At 47.1% G+C, this 20,663-nt stretch overlaps 1 protein-coding gene across 3 annotated transcripts in view; it reads left to right on the top strand.

The window, feature by feature from the left end:
* Nucleotides 1–20,445, top strand: part of PUM2 (pumilio RNA binding family member 2) — a 143,275-nt gene extending 122,830 nt beyond the window's left edge. For all 3 annotated transcript variants that reach the window (XM_063915326.1, XM_063915328.1, XM_063915327.1), the window contains exons 18-22: nucleotides 12,922–13,059; nucleotides 14,318–14,443; nucleotides 15,314–15,435; nucleotides 15,853–16,045; nucleotides 17,412–20,445. In XM_063915326.1, coding sequence (XP_063771396.1) covers nucleotides 12,922–13,059; nucleotides 14,318–14,443; nucleotides 15,314–15,435; nucleotides 15,853–16,045; nucleotides 17,412–17,543 — 711 coding nt within the window. In that variant the 3' untranslated portion in view covers nucleotides 17,544–20,445. The remainder of the gene's footprint in view (nucleotides 1–12,921; nucleotides 13,060–14,317; nucleotides 14,444–15,313; nucleotides 15,436–15,852; nucleotides 16,046–17,411) is intronic.
* The last annotated feature ends 218 nt before the right edge of the window (nucleotides 20,446–20,663 follow it).

Raw genomic sequence — 20,663 nt, forward strand, 5'->3', positions numbered from 1 at the left:
TCCAGCGGATAGGAGGCTGGAAACTACCCTGAAAAGTATATACACTCATACTGGTGTTATACTGCGACCAGCCATCGCCTCTGCATGGATGTGCAGTGCTGGGGTGGTTTGGTCGGATTCCCTGACTGAAAATATTGATACCCTAGATAGGGACAGTATTTTATTGACTTTAGAGCAATTAAAGGATGCTTTTCTTTATATGCGAGATGCTCAGAGGGATATTTGCACTCTGGCATCGAGAGTAAGTGCGATGTCCATATCTGCCAGAAGAAGTTTATGGACGCGACAATGGTCAGGTGATGCGGATTCCAAACGGCATATGGAAGTATTGCCGTATAAGGGGGAGGAATTATTTGGGGTCGGTCTATCGGATTTGGTGGCCACGGCAACAGCCGGGAAATCCACCTTTTTACCTCAGGTCCCCTCCCAACAGAAAAAGACACCGTCTTTTCAGCCGCAGTCCTTTCGTTCCTATAGGAACAAGCGGGCGAAAGGACAGTCATATTTGCCCCGAGGCAAAGGAAGGGGTAAGAGAGTGCACCAAGCAGCTTCTTCCCAGGACCAGAAGCCCTCCCCGGCTTCTGCAAAGCCCTCAGCATGACGTTGGGGCTTTACAAGCGGACTCAGGGGCGGTGGGGGGTCGACTCAAGAGTTTCAGCGCACAGTGGGCTCACTCACAGGTGGACCCCTGGATCCTGCAGATAGTATCTCAGGGTTACAGGTTGGAATTCGAGAAGTCTCCCCCTCGCCGGTTCCTAAAGTCTGCTCTGCCAACGTCTCCCTCAGACAGGGCGACGGTATTGGAAGCCATTCACAAGCTGTATTCTCAGCAGGTGATAGTCAAGGTACCCCTCCTACAACAGGGAAAGGGGTATTATTCCACACTATTTGTGGTACCGAAGCCGGATGGCTCGGTAAGACCTATTCTAAATCTGAAATCTTTGAACCTGTACATACAAAAATTCAAGTTCAAGATGGAGTCACTCAGAGCAGTGATAGCGAATCTGGAAGAAGGGGACTTTATGGTGTCCCTGGACATAAAAGATGCTTACCTGCATGTCCCAATTTGCCCTTCACATCAAGGGTACCTCAGGTTCGTGGTGCAAAACTGTCATTATCAGTTTCAGACGCTGCCGTTTGGATTGTCCACGGCACCTCGGGTCTTTACCAAGGTAATGGCCGAAATGATGTTTCTTCTGCGAAGAAAAGGCGTATTAATTATCCCTTACTTGGACGATCTCCTGATAAGGGCAAGGTCCAGGGAACAGCTGGGGGACGTAGTAGCACTAACCCAAGTAGTGCTGCAACAGCACGGGTGGATTCTGAATTTTCCAAAATCTCAATTGACCCCGACGACACGTCTGCTGTTCCTGGGAATGATTCTGGACACGGTTCAGAAAAAGGTGTTTCTTCCGGAGGAGAAAGCCAGGGAGTTATCCGAACTTGTCAGGAACCTCCTAAAACCAGGGAAAGTGTCTGTGCATCAATGCACAAGAGTCCTGGGAAAGATGGTGGCTTCTTACGAAGCGATTCCATTCGGCAGATTCCACGCACAAACTTTTCAGTGGGATCTGCTGGACAAATGGTCCGGATCGCATCTGCAGATGCATCAGCGGATAACCTTATCGCCACGGACAAGGGTGTCTCTTCTGTGGTGGTTGCAGAGTGCTCATCTGTTAGAGGGCCGCAGATTCGGCATACAGGACTGGGTCCTGGTGACTACGGATGCCAGTCTGAGAGGCTGGGGAGCGGTCACACAGGGAAGAAACTTCCAGGGAGTATGGTCAAGCCTGGAGATGTCTCTTCACATAAATATACTGGAGCTAAGAGCGATTTACAATGCTCTAAGCCTGGCAAAACCCCTGCTTCAGGGTCAGCCGGTGTTGATCCAGTCGGACAACATCACGGCAGTCGCCCACGTAAACAGACAGGGCGGCACAAGAAGCAGGAGAGCAATGGCAGAAGCTGCAAGGATTCTTCGCTGGGCGGAAGATCATGTGATAGCACTGTCAGCAGTGTTCATTCCGGAAGTGGACAACTGGGAAGCAGACTTCCTCAGCAGACACGATCTACACCCGGGAGAGTGGGGACTTCATCCAGAAGTCTTCCACATGATTGTGAACCGTTGGGAAAAACCAAAGGTGGATATGATGGCGTCTCGCCTCAACAAAAAACTGGACAGGTATTGCGCCAGGTCAAGAGACCCTCAGGCAATAGCTGTGGACGCTCTGGTAACACCGTGGGTGTTCCAGTCAGTGTATGTGTTTCCTCCTCTGCCTGAGAATTATACGGCAAAGGGGAGTAAGAACGATACTCGTGGCTCCGGATTGGCCAAGAAGAACTTGGTACCCGGAACTTCAGGAGATGCTCACGGAAGATCCGTGGCCTCTACCTCTAAGACGGGACCTGCTTCAGCAGGGACCGTGTCTATTCCAAGACTTACCGCGGCTGCGTTTGACGGCATGGCGGTTGAACGCCGAATTCTAAGGGAAAAAGGCATTCCGGAAGAGGTCATTCCTACACTGGTAAAAGCCAGGAAGGAGGTGACTGCACAACATTATCACCGCATTTGGAGAAAATGTTGCGTGGTGTGAGGCCAGGAAGGCCCCCACGGAGGAATTTCAATTGGGTCGATTCCTACATTTCCTGCAAACAGGATTGTCTATGGGCCTCAAATTGGGGTCCATTAAGGTTCAAATTTCGGCCCTGTCGGTTTTCTTCCAGAAAGAATTGGCTTCAGTTCCTGAGGTCCAGACTTTTGTAAAAGGAGTACTACATATACAGCCCCCGGTTGTGCCCCCAGTGGCTCCGTGGGACCTTTAATGTAGTTTTGGATTTTCTCAAATCCCATTGGTTTGAGCCACTCAAATCGGTGGATTTGAAATATCTTACATGGAAAGTAACCATGCTACTGGCCCTGGCTTCAGCCAGGAGAGTGTCAGAATTGGCGGCTTTATCGTATAAAAGCCCATATCTGATTTTCCATTCGGACAGGGCAGAACTGCGGACGCGTCCTCAGTTTCTGCCTAAGGTGGTGTCAGCGTTTCACCTGAACCAGCCTATTGTGGTGCCTGCGGCTACTAGCGATTTGGAGGATTCCAAGTTGCTGGACGTTGTCAGGGCATTGAAAATATATATTTCAAGGACGGCTGGAGTCATAAAATCTGACTCGCTGTTTATACTGTATGCACCCAACAAGCTGGGTGCTCCTGCTTCTAAGCAGACGATTGCTCGTTGGATTTGTAGCACAATTCAACTTGCACATTCTGTGGCAGGCCTGCCACAGCCTAAATCTGTCAAGGCCCATTCCACAAGGAAGGTGGGCTCATCCTGGGCGGCTGCCCGAGGGGTCTCGGCATTACAACTCTGCCGAGCAGCTACGTGGTCGGGGGAGAACACGTTTGTAAAATTCTACAAATTTGATACCCTGGCTAAAGAGGACCTGGAGTTCTCTCATTCGGTGCTGCAGAGTCATCCGCACTCTCCCGCCCGTTTGGGAGCTTTGGTATAATCCCCATGGTCCTGACGGAGTCCCCAGCATCCACTAGGACGTCAGAGAAAATAAGATTTTACTTACCGATAAATCTATTTCTCGTAGTCCGTAGTGGATGCTGGGCGCCCATCCCAAGTGCGGATTGTCTGCAATACTTGTACATAGTTATTGTTACAAAAAAATCGGGTTGTTATTGTTGTGAGCCGTCTGTTCAGAGGCTCCTACGTTTGTCATACTGTTAACTGGGTTCAGATCACAAGTTGTACGGTGTGATTGGTGTGGCTGGTATGAGTCTTACCCGGGATTCAAAATCCTTCCTTATTGTGTACGCTCGTCCGGGCACAGTATCCTAACTGAGGCTTGGAGGAGGGTCATAGGGGGAGGAGCCAGTGCACACCACCTGATCCTAAAGCTTTATTTTTGTGCCCTGTCTCCTGCGGAGCCGCTAATCCCCATGGTCCTGACGGAGTCCCCAGCATCCACTACGGACTACGAGAAATAGATTTATCGGTAAGTAAAATCTTATTTTCTCTGACGTCCTAGTGGATGCTGGGGACTCCGAAAGGACCATGGGGAATAGCGGCTCCGCAGGAGACTGAGCACAAAAGTAAAAGCTTTAAGACTACCTGGTGTGCACTGGCTCCTCCCCCTATGACCCTCCTCCAAGCCTCAGTTAGATTTTTGTGCCCGAACGAGATGGGTGCAGTCTAGGTGGCTCTCCTGAGCTGCTTAGAAAAAAAGTTTAGTTTTAGTTTTTTTATTTTCAGTGAGACCTGCTGGCAACAGGCTCACTGCATCGAGGGACTAAGGGGAGAAGAAGCGAACTCACCTGCGTGCAGAGTGGATTGGGCTTCTTAGGCTACTGGACATTAGCTCCAGAGGGACGATCACAGGCCCAGCCATGGATGGGTCCCAGAGCCGCGCCGCCGTCCCCCTTACAGAGCCAGAAGAGCAGAAGTGGTCCGGAAAAATCGGCGGCAGAAGACGTCCTGTCTTCAATAAGGTAGCGCACAGCACCGCAGCTGTGCGCCATTGCTCTCAGCACACTTCACACTCCGGTCACTGAGGGTGCAGGGCGCTGGGTGGGGGCGCCCTGAGACGCAATATAAACACCTTAGGGGGCAAAAAATGCATCACGTATAGCTCCTGGGCTATATGGATGCATTTAACTCATGCCTGTTTTTCCATAAAAAAGCGGGAGAACGGCCGCCGAGAAGGGGGCGGAGCCTATCTCCTCAGCACACTGGCGCCATTTTTTACTCACAGCTCCGTTGGAGGGAAGCTCCCTGACTCTCCCCTGCAGTCCTGCACTACAGAAACAGGGTAAAACAAGAGAGGGGGGGCACTAAATTGGCAGATGAATCTATACAGCAGCTATATAAGGGAAAAACACTTATATAAGGTTATCCCTGTATATATATATATAGCGCTCTGGTGTGTGCTGGCAAACTCTCCCTCTGTCTCCCCAAAGGGCTAGTGGGGTCCTGTCCTCTATCAGAGCATTCCCTGTGTGTGTGCTGTGTGTCGGTACGTTGTGTCGACATGTATGAGGAGGAAAATGGTATGGAGGCGGAGCAATTGCCTGTATTAATGATGTCACCCCCTAGAGAGTCGACACCTGACTGGATGGTCTTATGGAAGGAATTACGTGATAGTGTCAGCACTTTACAAAAGACTGTTGACGACATGAGACAGCCGGCAAATCAGTTAATACCTGTACAGGCGTCTCAAACACCGTCAGGGGCCCTAAAGCGCCCGTTACCTCAGGTGGTCGACACAGACCCAGACACGGACACTGACTCCAGTGTCGACGGTGAGGAAACAAACGTATTTTCCAGTAGGGCCACACGTTACATGATCACGGCAATGAAGGAGGTTTTGAACATTTCTGATACTACAAGTACCACAAAAAAGGGTATTATGTGGGGTGTGAAAAAACTATCCGTAGTTTTTCCTGAATCAGATGAATTAAATGAGGTGTGTGATGAAGCGTGGGTTTCCCCCGATAAAAAACTGCTAATTTCTAAAAAATTATTGGCATTATACCCTTTCCCGCCAGAGGTTAGGGCGCGTTGGGAAACACCCCCTAGGGTGGATAAGGCGCTCACACGCTTATCAAAACAAGTGGCGTTACCGTCTCCTGATACGGCCGCCCTCAAGGAACCAGCTGATAGGAAGCTGGAAAATATCCTAAAAAGTATATACACACATACTGGTATTATACTGCGACCAGCAATCGCCTCAGCCTGGATGTGCAGTGCTGGGGTGGCTTGGTCGGATTCCCTGACTGAAAATATTGATACCCTGGACAGGGACAATATATTATTGACTATAGAGCATTTAAAGGATGCATTTCTATATATGAGAGATGCACAGAGGGATATTTGCACTCTGGCATCAAGAGTAAGTGCGCTGTCCATTTCTGCCAGAAGAGGGTTATGGACGAGACAGTGGTCAGGTGATGCGGATTCCAAACGGCATATGGAAGTATTTCCGTATAAAGGGGAGGAGTTATTTGGGGTCGGTCTATCGGACCTGGTGGCCACGGCAACGGCTGGGAAATCCACCTTTTTACCCCAGGTCACCTCTCAGCAGAAAAAGACACCGTCTTTTCAGTCTCAGTCCTTTCGTCCCCATAAGGGCAAGCGGGCAAAAGGCCACTCGTATCTGCCCCGGGGCAGAGGAAGGGGAGAAAGACTGCAGCAGACAGCCTCTTCCCAGGAACAGAAGCCCTCCCCCGCTTCTGCCAAGTCCTCAGCATGACGCTGGGGCCTTACAAGCGGACTCAGGCACGGTGGGGGCCCGTCTCAAGAATTTCAGCGCGCAGTGGGCTCACTCGCAAGTGGACCCCTGGATCCTGCAGGTAGTATCTCAGGGGTACAAATTGGAATTCGAGACGTCTCCCCCTCGCCGGTTCCTGAAGTCTGCTTTACCAACGTCTCCCCCCGACAGGGAGGCGGTATTGGAAGCCATTCACAAGCTGTATTCCCAGCAGGTGATAATCAAGGTACCCCTCCTACAACAGGGAAAGGGGTATTATTCCACGCTGTTTGTGGTACCGAAGCCGGACGGCTCGGTGAGACCTATTTTAAATCTGAAATCCTTGAACACTTACATACAAAGGTTCAAATTCAAGATGGAATCACTCAGAGCAGTGATAGCGAACCTGGAAGAAGGGGACTATATGGTGTCTCTGGACATCAAGGATGCTTACCTCCATGTCCCAATTTGCCCTTCTCACCAAGGGTACCTCAGGTTTGTGGTACAGAACTGTCACTATCAGTTTCAGACGCTGCCGTTTGGATTGTCCACGGCACCCCGGGTCTTTACCAAGGTAATGGCCGAAATGATGATTCTTCTTCGAAGAAAAGGCGTCTTAATTATCCCTTACTTGGACGATCTCCTGATAAGGGCAAGGTCCAGAGAACAGTTAGAGGTCGGAGTAGCACTATCTCAAGTAGTACTACGACAGCACGGATGGATTCTAAATATTCCAAAATCGCAGCTGATTCCGACGACACGTCTGCTGTTCCTAGGGATGATTCTGGACACAGTACAGAAAAAGGTGTTTCTCCCGGAGGAGAAAGCCAGGGAGTTATCCGACCTAGTCAGGAACCTCCTAAAACCAGGCCAAGTGTCAGTGCATCAATGCACAAGGGTCCTGGGAAAAATGGTGGCTTCTTACGAAGCGATTCCATTCAGCAGATTCCACGCAAGAACTTTTCAGTGGGATCTGCTGGACAAATGGTCCGGATCGCATCTTCAAATGCATCAGCGGATAACCCTGTCTCCAAGGACAAGGGTGTCTCTCCTGTGGTGGTTGCAGAGTGCTCATCTTCTAGAGGGCCGCAGATTCGGCATTCAGGACTGGGTCCTGGTGACCACGGATGCCAGCCTGAGAGGCTGGGGAGCAGTCACACAGGGAAGAAATTTCCAGGGCTTGTGGTCAAGCATGGAAACGTCACTTCACATAAATATCCTGGAACTAAGGGCCATTTACAATGCCCTAAGTCAGGCAAGGCCTCTGCTTCAGGGTCAGCCGGTGCTGATCCAGTCGGACAACATCACGGCAGTCGCCCACGTAAACAGACAGGGCGGCACAAGAAGCAGGAGGGCAATGACGGAAGTTGCAAGGATTCTTCGCTGGGCGGAAAATCATGTGATAGCACTGTCAGCAGTGTTCATTCCGGGAGTGGACAACTGGGAAGCAGACTTCCTCAGCAGACACGATCTCCACCCGGGGGAGTGGGGACTTCACCCAGAAGTCTTCCACATGATTGTGAACCGTTGGGAAAAACCAAAGGTGGACATGATGGCGTCCCGCCTCAACAAAAAACTGGACAGATATTGCGCCAGGTCAAGGGACCCTCAGGCAATAACTGTGGACGCTCTGGTAACACCGTGGGTGTACCAGTCAGTGTATGTGTTCCCTCCTCTGCCTCTCATACCCAAGGTACTGAGAATCATAAGAAGGAGAGGAGTAAGGACTATACTCGTGGCTCCGGATTGGCCAAGAAGGACTTGGTACCCGGAACTTCAAGAGATGCTCACGGAAGACCCGTGGCCTCTACCTCTAAGAAAGGACCTGCTCCAGCAGGGACCATGTCTGTTCCAATACTTACCGTGGCTGCGTTTGACGGCATGGCGGTTGAACGCCGGATCCTGAAGGAAAAAGGCATTCCGGATGAAGTCATCCCTACCCTGATCAAAGCCAGGAAGGATGTAACTGTGCAACATTATCACCGTATTTGGCGTAAATATGTTGCGTGGTGTGAGGCCAGGAAGGCCCCTACAGAGGAATTTCAACTGGGTCGTTTCCTGCATTTCCTGCAAACAGGACTGTCTATGGGCCTAAAATTAGGGTCCATTAAGGTTCAAATTTCGGCCCTGTCAATATTCTTCCAAAAAGAACTAGCTTCAGTTCCTGAAGTCCAGACGTTTGTCAAGGGGGTACTGCATATACAGCCTCCTTTTGTGCCTCCAGTGGCACCTTGGGATCTCAATGTAGTTTTGGGGTTCCTAAAATCACATTGGTTTGAACCACTCACCACTGTGGACTTAAAATATCTCACATGGAAAGTGGTAATGCTGTTAGCCCTGGCCTCAGCTAGGCGTGTCTCAGAATTGGCGGCTTTATCCTATAAAAGCCCTTACCTAATTTTTCATACGGACAGGGCATAATTGAGGACTCGTCCTCAATTTCTCCCTAAGGTGGTTTCAGCATTTCACTTAAACCAGCCTATTGTGGTGCCTGCGGCTACTAGAGACTTGGAGGATTCCAAGTTGCTGGACGTAGTCAGGGCCCTGAAAATATATGTTTCCAGGACGGCTGGAGTCAGAAAATCTGACTCGCTGTTTATCCTGTATGCACCCAACAAGCTGGGTGCTCCTGCTTCTAAGCAGACTATTGCTCGTTGGATTTGTAGTACAATTCAGCTTGCACATTCTGTGGCAGGCCTGCCACAGCCAAAATCTGTAAAAGCCCATTCCACACGGAAAGTGGGCTCATCTTGGGCGGCTGCCCGAGGGGTCTCGGCTTTACAACTTTGCCGAGCAGCTACTTGGTCAGGGGCAAACACGTTTGCTAAATTCTACAAATTTGATACCCTGGCTGAGGAGGACCTGGAGTTCTCTCATTCGGTGCTGCAGAGTCATCCGCACTCTCCCGCCCGTTTGGGAGCTTTGGTATAATCCCCATGGTCCTTTCGGAGTCCCCAGCATCCACTAGGACGTCAGAGAAAATAAGAATTTACTTACCGATAATTCTATTTCTCATAGTCCGTAGTGGATGCTGGGCGCCCATCCCAAGTGCGGATTGTCTGCAATACTTGTACATAGTTATTGTTACAAAAAATCGGGTTATTATTGTTGTGAGCCATCTTTTCAGAGGCTCCTCTGTTATCATGCTGTTAACTGGGTTCATATCACGAGTTGTACGGTGTGATTGGTGTGGCTGGTATGAGTCTTACCCGGGATTCAAAATCCTTCCTTATTGTGTACGCTCGTCCGGGCACAGTATCCTAACTGAGGCTTGGAGGAGGGTCATAGTGGGAGGAGCCAGTGCACACCAGGTAGTCTTAAAGCTTTTACTTTTGTGCCCAGTCTCCTGCGGAGCCGCTATTCCCCATGGTCCTTTCGGAGTCCCCAGCATCCACTACGGACTATGAGAAATAGAATTATCGGTAAGTAAATTCTTATTTATCAATTCCAGGCACTGCCTTTTGGATTGGCCACGGCCCCTCAGATCTTCACCAAGGTCATGGGCGTGATGACGGCTCTTCGCCGCCGTCGGGGTATCAGGATCCTGCCTTATCTGTAGGACTTGCTGATCCTGGTGAACTCCCAAGAGGTTCTCCTCAGTCATCTGGAACTGACGGTCCAATTCCTACAAGCCCACGGGTGGCTCATCAACTGGAAAAAGTCCTCGCTGGTCCCTGCTCAGAGCATGGTGCACCTGGGGGCACTACTGGACACACACAACCAACAATTGTTTTTGTCTCCAGAGAAAGTCCTGAAACTTCAGGACAGGATCAGATATTTCTTCTCTCGCCCAAGAGTGTCGATAAACTCTGCGATATAAGTACTAGGCCTCATGGTGTCGGCTTTCGACATAGTAGAGTACGCTCAATTTCATTCCCGCCCTCTGCAGAGGTTAATCCTTTCCAAGTGGGACGGCCTGCCTCATCGGATCAGGTCTCAAATGATCTCCTTGACTCCGGAGGTTCGTCTGCCACAGAGCTGGTGGCTACAGGATTAACAGTTGAGCAGTGGCCGTCCTTCTGGATCTCCAACTGGGTCCTCTTGACAACGGATGCCAGTCTGCGGTGTTGGAGCAACACTCTCCAGGGTCGGTGGACCAGGGAGGAATCTCCTCCCGATAAACATTCTGGTAATGCGGGCAGTGTTCAATGCGTTGACACTGGCCCTGCCTCTAGTAGAGAACAGGCCTGTTCAAGTACAATCGCACAACACCACCACGGTGGCATACATTAATCATCAAGGCGGCACTCGAAGCCGCATGGCAGTGCTGGAACCATCGAAGATCCTCCGTTGGGCGGAACGCCATCTGCCAGCAATATCAGCAGTGTTCATTCCCGGAGTCCTTCACTGGGAAGCGGATTTCCTCAGTCGTCAGGACATTCACGCCGGAGAGTGGAGTCTTCATCCGGAAGTCTTTCAACTCCTAGTGGACAAGTGGGGCCTACCAGATGTAGACCTGATGGCGTCTCGACACAATCAGAAGGTTCCGGTTTTCGGATCAAGGACAAGGGATCCTCAAGCAGCATTCGTGGACGCACTGGCAATTCCATGGTACTTTCGGCTGCCATACGTGTTCCCTCCAGTGTCACTCCTGCCCAGGGTACTGCGGAAGTTCAAGCAGGAAAGAGGAATACTACTTTTAGTCGCTCCAGCTTGGCCCAGACGTCATTGGTTCTCAGACCTGCAGGGTCTCTTGATAGTGTCCTCTTCTACTTCCTCAACGCCCAGACCTCCTCGTTCAGGGCCCTTGTGTCTATCCGGACCTGGCCGGACTGGCTTTGATGGCGTGGCTCTTGAAGCTTCTCTCCTGAGGGCCAAGGGATTCTCTGAGGCGGTTATTCAAACTATGTTGAAAGCCCATAAACTGGCTTCTGCACGGATTTATCATAGGGTCTGGCATTCTTACTTCACCTGATGTGCTGGTAAGAATTATGATGCATATACTTTCAAAACTTCCAGATTTTTGGCTTTTCTGCAACAGGGCCTGGACTTAGGCCTTCATCTGGCCTCCCTCAAGGTTCATATTTCTGCGTTGTCGGTGTGGTTTCAGAGGAAAATTGCGTCTCTCCCTGACGTTCATACTTTCACTCAGGGTGTTTTACAGATTCAGCCTCCCCATGTCCCTCCGGTTGCTCTGTGGGATCTGTCTGTTGTCTTGAATGCCCTACAAGAGTCTCCATTTGAACCTTTTGAGTCTGTGGGCCTTAAATATCTTACGCTTAATGTTGTGTTTCTGCTGGCTATTGCCTCTGTTAGGAGGGTGTAGGACTTAAGCGCTTTGTCCTGTTGTCCACCATTTCTGATTTTTCACCGTGACCGGGCTGTTCTTAGAACTCGCCCTGGTTATCTACCTAAGGTGGTATTATCTTTTCATCTTAACCAAGAGATTGTGGTTCCGGCCTTTATCTCTTCTGGTTTATCCTCCAAAGAGCGGTCTTTGGATGTAGTACGGTCTCTCCGTATTTACCTAGAGCGGACTGCCTCCCTCAGGAGGTAAGATACCCTTTTTGTACTTTTTGGTTTTCACAAACGTGGCTGGCCTGCGAATAAGCAAACCTTGGCCAGATGGATTAGAATGGTAATTGCACAAGCCTATGCGCAGGCTGGTCTCCCAGCTCCTGCTGCTATCAAAGCCTATTCTACTCGGTCTGATGGACCTTCTTGGGTGGCCCGCCGAGGTGCGTCCGCTGAACAATTGTGCAAGGCGGCTACGAGGTCTTCTGTGAACACGTTCATCAGGTTCTATGCCTTTGATACTTCCGCGTCCCAGGATGCTTCCTTTGGACGCCGGGTTTTTGTACCCGCTACAGTGCGTCCCCTCACATGAGGAACTGCTTTAGGACATCCCCGATGTTATTCCCTGTGGAATACCAGTGTACGCCGCTGCAGAAAAGGAGATTTATGGTAGACTTACCATAGTTAAATCACTTTCTGCGAGGTACACTGGATACCACAGGGCGCCCATCTTGACGCACTTAGCTTCTTTGGGTTTGTATGGCATTAGCTGCTGGTACCTTCTCCTGTCGTGAGAATGTGGTTCTATGTGACTAACATCTGCCATCTCTTTTGTCTGCTACTGCATTGGACTGGTTAACGAAACAGCTCCAGTGCCTGGAGGCGGGGCTATAGAGGAGGCGGTGCAATGCATCCTGGGAATTGTCAAAGCTTTAGCCTGTTGGTGCCTCGGATCAAGATCCATTTCTACACTCCGATGTTATTCCCTGTGGAATCCAGTGTACCTAGCAGAAAGAGATTTAACTATGGTGAGTCTACCATAAATCTCCTATTATTGTTCAGTGAAAGCGGTTACTGAAGGGCAGGGCTCTAGGAGGCCACAACACAGCACCACAGCTTATTACAATGATCTGCAAAAAGAAAAACGTTCTCTTTTCTTTATAGAAAAGTATTGTGTTGAAATAAATCTGTATATCCCCCGTCGCTGTTTGTACCCAGTAGGATCTGTTGCTCCCAGAACTGGGATTTTCTTTTCATTCACTTTGCCTTGAACCTACAGTATTTTATGTAGGTGCTTTGCTATGCCCGCCGAGCTTCTGTGCAGAAGCCGAAGGACACATCAGAGCTAAATTGTGAGACCGTGTTGTCTGTAGAGTAATGGTGAGTTCCGAGTATGGGGTCTGTAACCGGTGTGGTGTAATCTGTCCCTCCAGAGCGAGATGGTGAAGGAGCTGGACGGACATGTGCTGAAGTGTGTGAAGGATCAGAACGGGAACCACGTGGTGCAGAAATGTATTGAGTGTGTCCAGCCGCAGGCCCTACAGTTCATTATCGATGCCTTCAAAGGACAGGTGAGTACAGTCTTAAAGTTGACCCTTCACCCTCGCACATATTGTAGGCTGAACCAATCTATATATCTATATAATAATATATAGGGGGTATGCACTTAGCTCTGATTGATTTGGAGCCAATGAATTCGCCCCCCTAAGAATTCAGTTGAGCTATTTTCGTCTGTTTTTAAGGCATTTTCCCTAATGCCTTTTCACTTTTTTTTTAAATTTATTTCATTTTTTTGTGAAAAGGCGAAAAATGCCTCAATCTGCAAAAATGGCCTGCGTTTTGACGGAAAAAAACATGGATTCGCCGATCCACATGTTTTCCACCCCTGTCGCATTTTTCACGTCGGCGAAAAAACGTCCGTGCAAGTGCATAGGGCGAATTCACATTCGGCCTGCAAATAGGGAAAAGCTCAATTTTTTTCGTCTAGGCGAGAAAAAACTGAGCTAATTGCATACCCCCTAAATCTATATATGAGACTGCAGCTCTGTCAGCCAGTGACACCACTGTGCTACGGTGTGGTGCTCTAGCTCAAGTTGTTCTCATCCTGGGATACTAGTAGCCCCAGTGGGACTTGCTGTGACGTTGCAGTGGCAGGGTGGGACATCCAGGTGATAATTAGACACTCTAGTCCCATGCATCACAGTAGGACCCTGATAATAAAATGAAACCGTCCCCCAGCCCTCCCTCCTCCGGATTCTTTATAGAGCAAATTTGGGATACCCACTCTTAGTCCTTTTGCTTACCTTCAAGTATGACACTTTATAGACTCTCTTCCTCCTTGCTCCATCAATTGCTCTTTGACTTTCCTTGATATTCTATGCCTAATTATACCTCTCCTGAAGGGACTTATATCTGTTCTCTAATACCGTTTGTTCAATGGTAAACAGCCCATCACACCAAACAGTGGGAGAAAGACTTGGGGAGTCCCCCAGATGAAGACACGTGGTCTGTGGTGAGAGAAAGGGTCTTCTCTCTCTCCTCCTTGTAAACACATTAACATGGATAGACGTTAAGTTTTAATTCTTCTTTTTGTTAAAGGAACTATAGTTTTAGTGCCAGTTTTACATTTTTCATAAATGATAATGTGCTTTTATATATAGCAACACCTACACATTTACAATTGCATTAATTACAAATGTATTGCTTTGCAATTGTCGGGAGTACAGGTAAGGCAAATGGGCTGCCAGGGGTTCCCAGTTGAGAAAACGATTGAGAACCTCTAATGTAAATTATATGTAGATCTGTGTTCTTAATCTGTGTTCCCCTCAGGTGTATGTACTTTCAACTCATCCTTATGGCTGCAGAGTCATACAGCGTATTCTGGAGCACTGTACAACTGAGCAGACCTTGCCTATCCTGGATGAATTGCATCAGAGCACAGAGCAGCTGGTGCAGGTAATACTTCTAGAGCCCTCATAGTAGTAGAACAGCTGTTATATGTAATACTTCTAGAGCCCTCATAGTAGTAGAACAGCTGTTATATGTAATACTTCTAGAGCCCTCATAGTAGTATAACAGCTGGTGCCGGTAATACGTCTAGAGCCTTCATAGTAATAGAACAACTGGTGCCGGTAGTACTTCTAGAGCCTTCATAGTAATAGAACAACTGGTGCCGATAATAATTCTACACCCCATAGAAATAGAACAGCTGGTATAGGTAATACTTCTAGACCCCTCGCGTCAACAGAACACCTGGCGCAGGTAATACTTCTAGAACCCTCATAGTAATAGAACAGCAGGTATAGGTAATAATTCTAGAGCCCTCATGGTAACAGATCAACTGCTGCAGGTAATACTTCTAGACCCCTAATAGATTCAGTACATTTGTTGCAGGTAATACAGTACTTCTGGAACATTACATATATGAACGTTACAATAAAGACTTGTATAACGACATCTGCTGGGCCTAAAATTAGAACATTTGCGCAGTCAGTGCTTATCTGAAGAACACATGGCCGTTGCAAGTAGCACTTGTCTCTAGAACATGCGACTATTGTAGCTATTGTTTGTCTCTAGAACACATTGCTCGTGCTGGTCTCTAGAGCAAGTAGCGCTTGTCTCCAGAACACACAGCCGGTGCAGGTGGTGGTTGTTTTTAGGACTCCTAACCAGTTCATGTGGCAGAGGCATCTAGAACACTCAGCCACTACAGGTAACGATATTTTTTAAGAAATCCAGCGAGTGCAGGTAGCATACTAGTTGCTTAACACATTTGTGCAGATATCAACCCTTCGTTTCATTTTGGGTTCTATCTTCTTGCTGTAGGACCAGTATGGGAATTATGTCATCCAGCACGTGCTGGAACATGGTCGATCAGAAGACAAGAGCAAGATTGTGTCTGAAATAAGAGGAAAGGTTCTAGCATTAAGTCAGCACAAGTTTGCCAGGTAAAGTATCACTTGTAAGGTTAATCAGTGATTCTCCCCACATGTACTTTGATCATTTTGCTCAACCTCAGAAAGTTACCCCAATGATCAGCTAACTTGTTCTCCCACCTGTAGGGATACCAAATATAAGTACTGTTACAGCTGTTGTCCCCAGAAATGTATGTATCTTGGGGGGGGGGGGGGGGGGGGGATGATGGGTGTTTGGCTTGTTTTGAGAGCAAAATGCAGTAAATCTCAACTACGGTGCGCTGTGTAAAACGCGTTGGTCTGCAGCAGGACACCTAGATGATAAGCAGCAGTTATATTCCTGAGAGTGGAGAGTAGACAGGAAGCTAACACCAAGGTGTGCTGAGCAGAGGAAACCATTAAAATAGGTGCTTGGCTATGCATTGATTGGACTTGCTCCTCCCCCCTTAGTAATGTTGTGGAGAAATGCGTCACCCACTCGTCCCGTGCTGAGAGAGCCCTGTTGATCGATGAGGTCTGCTGCCAAAACGATGGACCTCACAGTGCCTTATACACCATGATGAAGGACCAGTATGCAAACTACGTGGTGCAGAAGATGATTGACATGGCTGAATCCGCCCAGCGCAAAATCATCATGCATAAGGTAAATAAATCATTACCTGTCCATATAAAGTACAGACATGTAGCGGAACGCTGTGCAGATCTTTAGTTATTTACAACGGCATTTATTTTTCTTGGTGGTAAAATCCTCTTCAGGTAAATGGACTGGTACCAGAAAAGTTTTTTCTTTCCGTAAGGTTCATCTTGCTGTGACGTAGGGGAAAGCTGCCCAGGAGTACACAGCATTGAAGCCAATGTGCTTATAGCGCAATTTACATATAGTGTGCCCCTTTATGTAATACTTGCTTCTACCACTAAGATCCCCCCCTCCATTGATTGTGAGTGGATGACTGGGAGGAGATAAAGGAATAATGAGGAAGAGAAGGTGTACAATGGCACCTTTGCTAATTGAATAAGCCTGGAGGCAGGGCAGAGGAAAGGAAAAATGTAGGCTTAGAGAGTCCCTTTAAGAAATACATTAAACTTTACACTAGTCACACACAGAATTTCTCAGACTCCTATTCTCTGCCCAATACAGCGTATGTTACATATACAAGGAGAGTTATTGCTGAACGTTGCTCAGAGCTGCTAGTCTGCCCTAGAACCAGAATAACCTCAGATGTTTGCTTTCTTTCTCTAACTTGCGGTAGACCGAATAGCCAATTATTGATTGGTTGTGGTAATTCTAATGTGAGTAGTGATCTTCAGCAATGTCCTTACACTTCCCCCGGAATGTTATCAAACCTTAGAGAGTCATAAAGTGGGGAAGTTGTCCGTAGCAACCAATCTTAGCTAACTGTCATTGTATAGACGGTGTGCTAAATAAGAAATTGCTGGAAGCTGGCAGATTGCTATGGGCAACTTCTCCACTCTCTATCTCTTGCTACGGCTTGATGCATGGTCTCCTAAGATGATTCTGAATAGAGTTTCCTCTTGCTGCCAGATACAGCCATTATATAATGGGTATTACATGACTGCAATGGACAGCAAGTATCCATAATTCGGTTCCATTAAGGGTTCCCCTCCCCTGGGACCGTCACTGCTGTCTGTATTTAGCATGATTATTCTTTGCGGATTGTAGGGGTACGTATTGCTCCGGTCAGCTGCCGGCTCCCACTATTGCAGTGTTTCCCAAACTCTGCCGGTACAGGCCAGGTTTTAAGGATATCCGTGCTTCATTAGTACATCAGTCAATTTGCTCTAACCACCTGACTTAAGCATGGATATCTTTAAAACCTGGATTGTAATGGCGGGGTGTGGAAAACTCTGCTCTGTTGTGTATCAATGTATTCCTGAATACTATGCTGTATACACTAATAGGCCTGTCTTGTAAGAATGTTTGAAGTGTGTAAACCCTATGGAATAACGGACATGTTCTTTATTTTTTTGTCTACCTCCCCTCCTACTAGATCCGACCACACATCACAACGCTACGTAAATATACGTACGGGAAACATATACTGGCCAAGCTGGAGAAGTATTACATGAAGACCAGCACTGATTTGGGGCCAATGATCGGGCCCTCAAACGGAATGCTCTAGGGAAGGTCTGCAAAGGGGAATACAATGTGTTTCGACAACGCTTCTTGTGTATGAGGAACCATCCCAACCCTCCCGCCTCACTTTCTATCCCAGCACCTGATGTGTACCATGCTATTTATTTGTTCTCCCACTTGAAATCTCACTGTGGCTCTGATAAACATTTCAGGGCCCCCCTCTAACTGCGGCGGAAGTCTTACCCAATTATCTCACTAGTAGAAAACCAGAGCCTGTAAATGATGTAAGTGTATCAAACTGTCACATATTTTGTACATTTTTACCTTGTAAAGTTCTGTAAAAAGTGGTAGTTTTTAAAGGGAAAAAAAAAAGTATTTTAATACACTGGTTTGCCAGTTGGGTGAGTCTCCCGTCATCGGAGCATGGAGGGTTCATTTGTAAATAGATTTCTAGTCTTACTTTGTTTGCATATTATACATTTTTTTTATACGTTTTAAAGTACCTTTCCACGGGAAGGCCGATTGGCTGTGGGCACATAAAGACAGTATACCAGTCACTGACACACAGTAGTCTAGACAAGTTTTTCAGGCCGAACCAACCTTTAGGAGGAGGCAGCCAGGTTCCAGTTGATAGGTCGACAACATATGGTCGACGTGCATTAGGTCGATACGGTGAAATGGTCGTCTGCTAAAAGGTAGGCAGTGATTAAAGTCGACAGGTTCAAAAGGTTGACATGATAATGGTCGACACAAGTTTTATTTTTAAGGGGGTTGTTTTTTTTTTGTTTTTTTTATACGTTTCCCAACTTTTGCTTTTATTTACTATCCACGTGGACTACAATTGGGAATAGTAACCTGTGGTGAGCGCAGCAAGCCACCTTGCACAAAGCGTGGCGAGTGAATGTAACCGCTGATTGTGGTCACATATGATGAAACACCCAAAATTGTGTTGACCATTTTTGTGTCGACTTTTTGACCCTGTCGAGCTAGTGACTGACTACCTATTTACTGTAGATCTCGTATACCGCACTCATGCAGCCTGCCTGTTCACTAGGGACCAGTGACGTCATGGTGGGGCACACGTTGTGTGTGCTGAACCGGCGCTCATGAGGAAGCGTTCCCTATCTGTTCTCTACGGAAGAGTGATGTCACAGCGCCATGGTACGCAGAGTGCCTTCTACCTCAGTCGTGTGACTGTTTTACGGTGAATTGTGTCAGTTTCCTCGTGAAATAGCGCCTCGTGCCTCAATGTCACTGGCTTCTAATTAATTGATAGGCTGCCTTCTCGCGGCCACAGAATGGCTGCCTATGCCACGTTATAGACTTCCTCTACAATCCGGATGTGTGGCCACTGTCGTTCGGACTACTGCAGAACTGCACCAGCTAAGCATTATGTAGCTGTACAACATAAAGGTTACTGAATTTCAGCATACACCCTCACCTGGCAGGGAGACGTGAGCTCCGGAACACCCAACACACCCCGAGCGTATGATCGCATCAGTAAACAAAAAACAAACATTTGTCCCCCCCCCTCCTTGACTATCTAATACAAGTACAAGCAGCAGGCAATTAATTCACGGTGCTTGTTTTTCTTTTCTTCTATTCCCCCCCCTTTTTTAATCTAGTTCTACAGGCACCAAGTAAAGCTGCAATAGATAGTAATGAGAGCCAAGATAACAATAACACCTTACAAGTGTGAGCAGGGGGTCTGGTGCAAAAAAAACCTGCCCCGTTACCTCTTGCATGCAAGGGAGGCTTTGATGAATTCCACTATTGTGGTTCATTGCAACCTCAGGCTGCTCAATGAAATATAAAAGAGCCTCTTGTTCGCGATGGAAACACTTAACCCCGGAGTCTCCAGAAGAAGGCTCCGCACAACTTCAGCACACACACTGAAGCACCGACTATGGAACATTGCATTGGTAGTGATGTTAGCGTAGTTTGTTTTTTGCCTCTCTCTTATTTTCGTCCCCACCCCCCCTTGCGTATAAAATGGTGTGACATTTTAATAGCAGCTTAGAAATTTTATTTTTGCTGTCATGATTAGCCAAAACAAAAGTAGGTTTAGGTAGAGGTAAAAAAAAAAAAAAAAAAAAAGCCCTTTTGTCGGCTTTGACATTTACGCATGATAAAATGAATATAAAGATAAAAAAATATCTATTGAAATGGCTTTGTTTGTAATTTTTCCTTCTGTTTATATGAATATATGCTTTGTATCGTAGAAGTGTAACTAATGAGTAGATGACCGTTTACAGCGTCAATGTTTAATACGAGCCTTGCTTATTTTGTAGTTGGTTGTACAGATGTACATTTGTAACTTTTGCTGTACATGTCACGTGTTCTACCTCCCCGTCGGGGATGGGGGGGGTCGAAATATTTTGCATTTTAGTGTACATTTGGGTGTCCCTATTTTGCCTTGGCGAATAGTGTTGTATAATGTAAATTTCTTTTCTCTAAATCAAGTTGTTGTTTTTTTTTTTTTTTTTTTTTTTAAACCAGCCTTTATACAGCTTCGTAAAATATATAAATATATAAATACCAGCTATCTATTTATCTACCGCTGAAAAAAAAAACTGTTCTTGTTTATATACCACGGCTGTAATATGTTAATAGAAATCAGTGCAGTACATTTTGCATAGATAAATGAAACGAGTATGATATTTATATTATAATATAAATTTCTTTCTCACCTGGGAAATTCTCGGAAAAAGACCGGCGGCTTGCTTTGTATAAAAGTACTGTATTTTTGATTAGCCTGCTCAAAAAAGCCAGGAGGAAAAAAAAAATGTATGTAAATTCTTGTCCATTTTGGTGAACATACAACCCTGTAACGATAACCTATAGATGGTGTACATTTACAAGCGGCCTTATGTACATTTCCCAATGATCTTTTTAAAGGCAGAATTGTGACCACATGTGTATAATTAAAATACTTTTTAATCCTTTCACTTGTTGCCTTTTTCTTTGGTAAAGTTTATATATTTAGGAAATGTTTTTTTAGAGTCTTTCAGAGAGTACTAAGGGTGAGATGTATGAAACCTTGCAGAGAGAGAGTGTACCAACCAATCCGCTTCTGACATATTGCTAGCACAGCCTGTAAAGTGACAGGGTCTGATTGGTTGGGACTTTCTGTCTACTTTATCTCTCTCCAAGGGTTGATACATCT

Source organism: Pseudophryne corroboree, chromosome 4 (assembly GCF_028390025.1).
Source record: "Pseudophryne corroboree isolate aPseCor3 chromosome 4, aPseCor3.hap2, whole genome shotgun sequence".
Lineage (NCBI taxonomy): Eukaryota > Metazoa > Chordata > Amphibia > Anura > Myobatrachidae > Pseudophryne > Pseudophryne corroboree.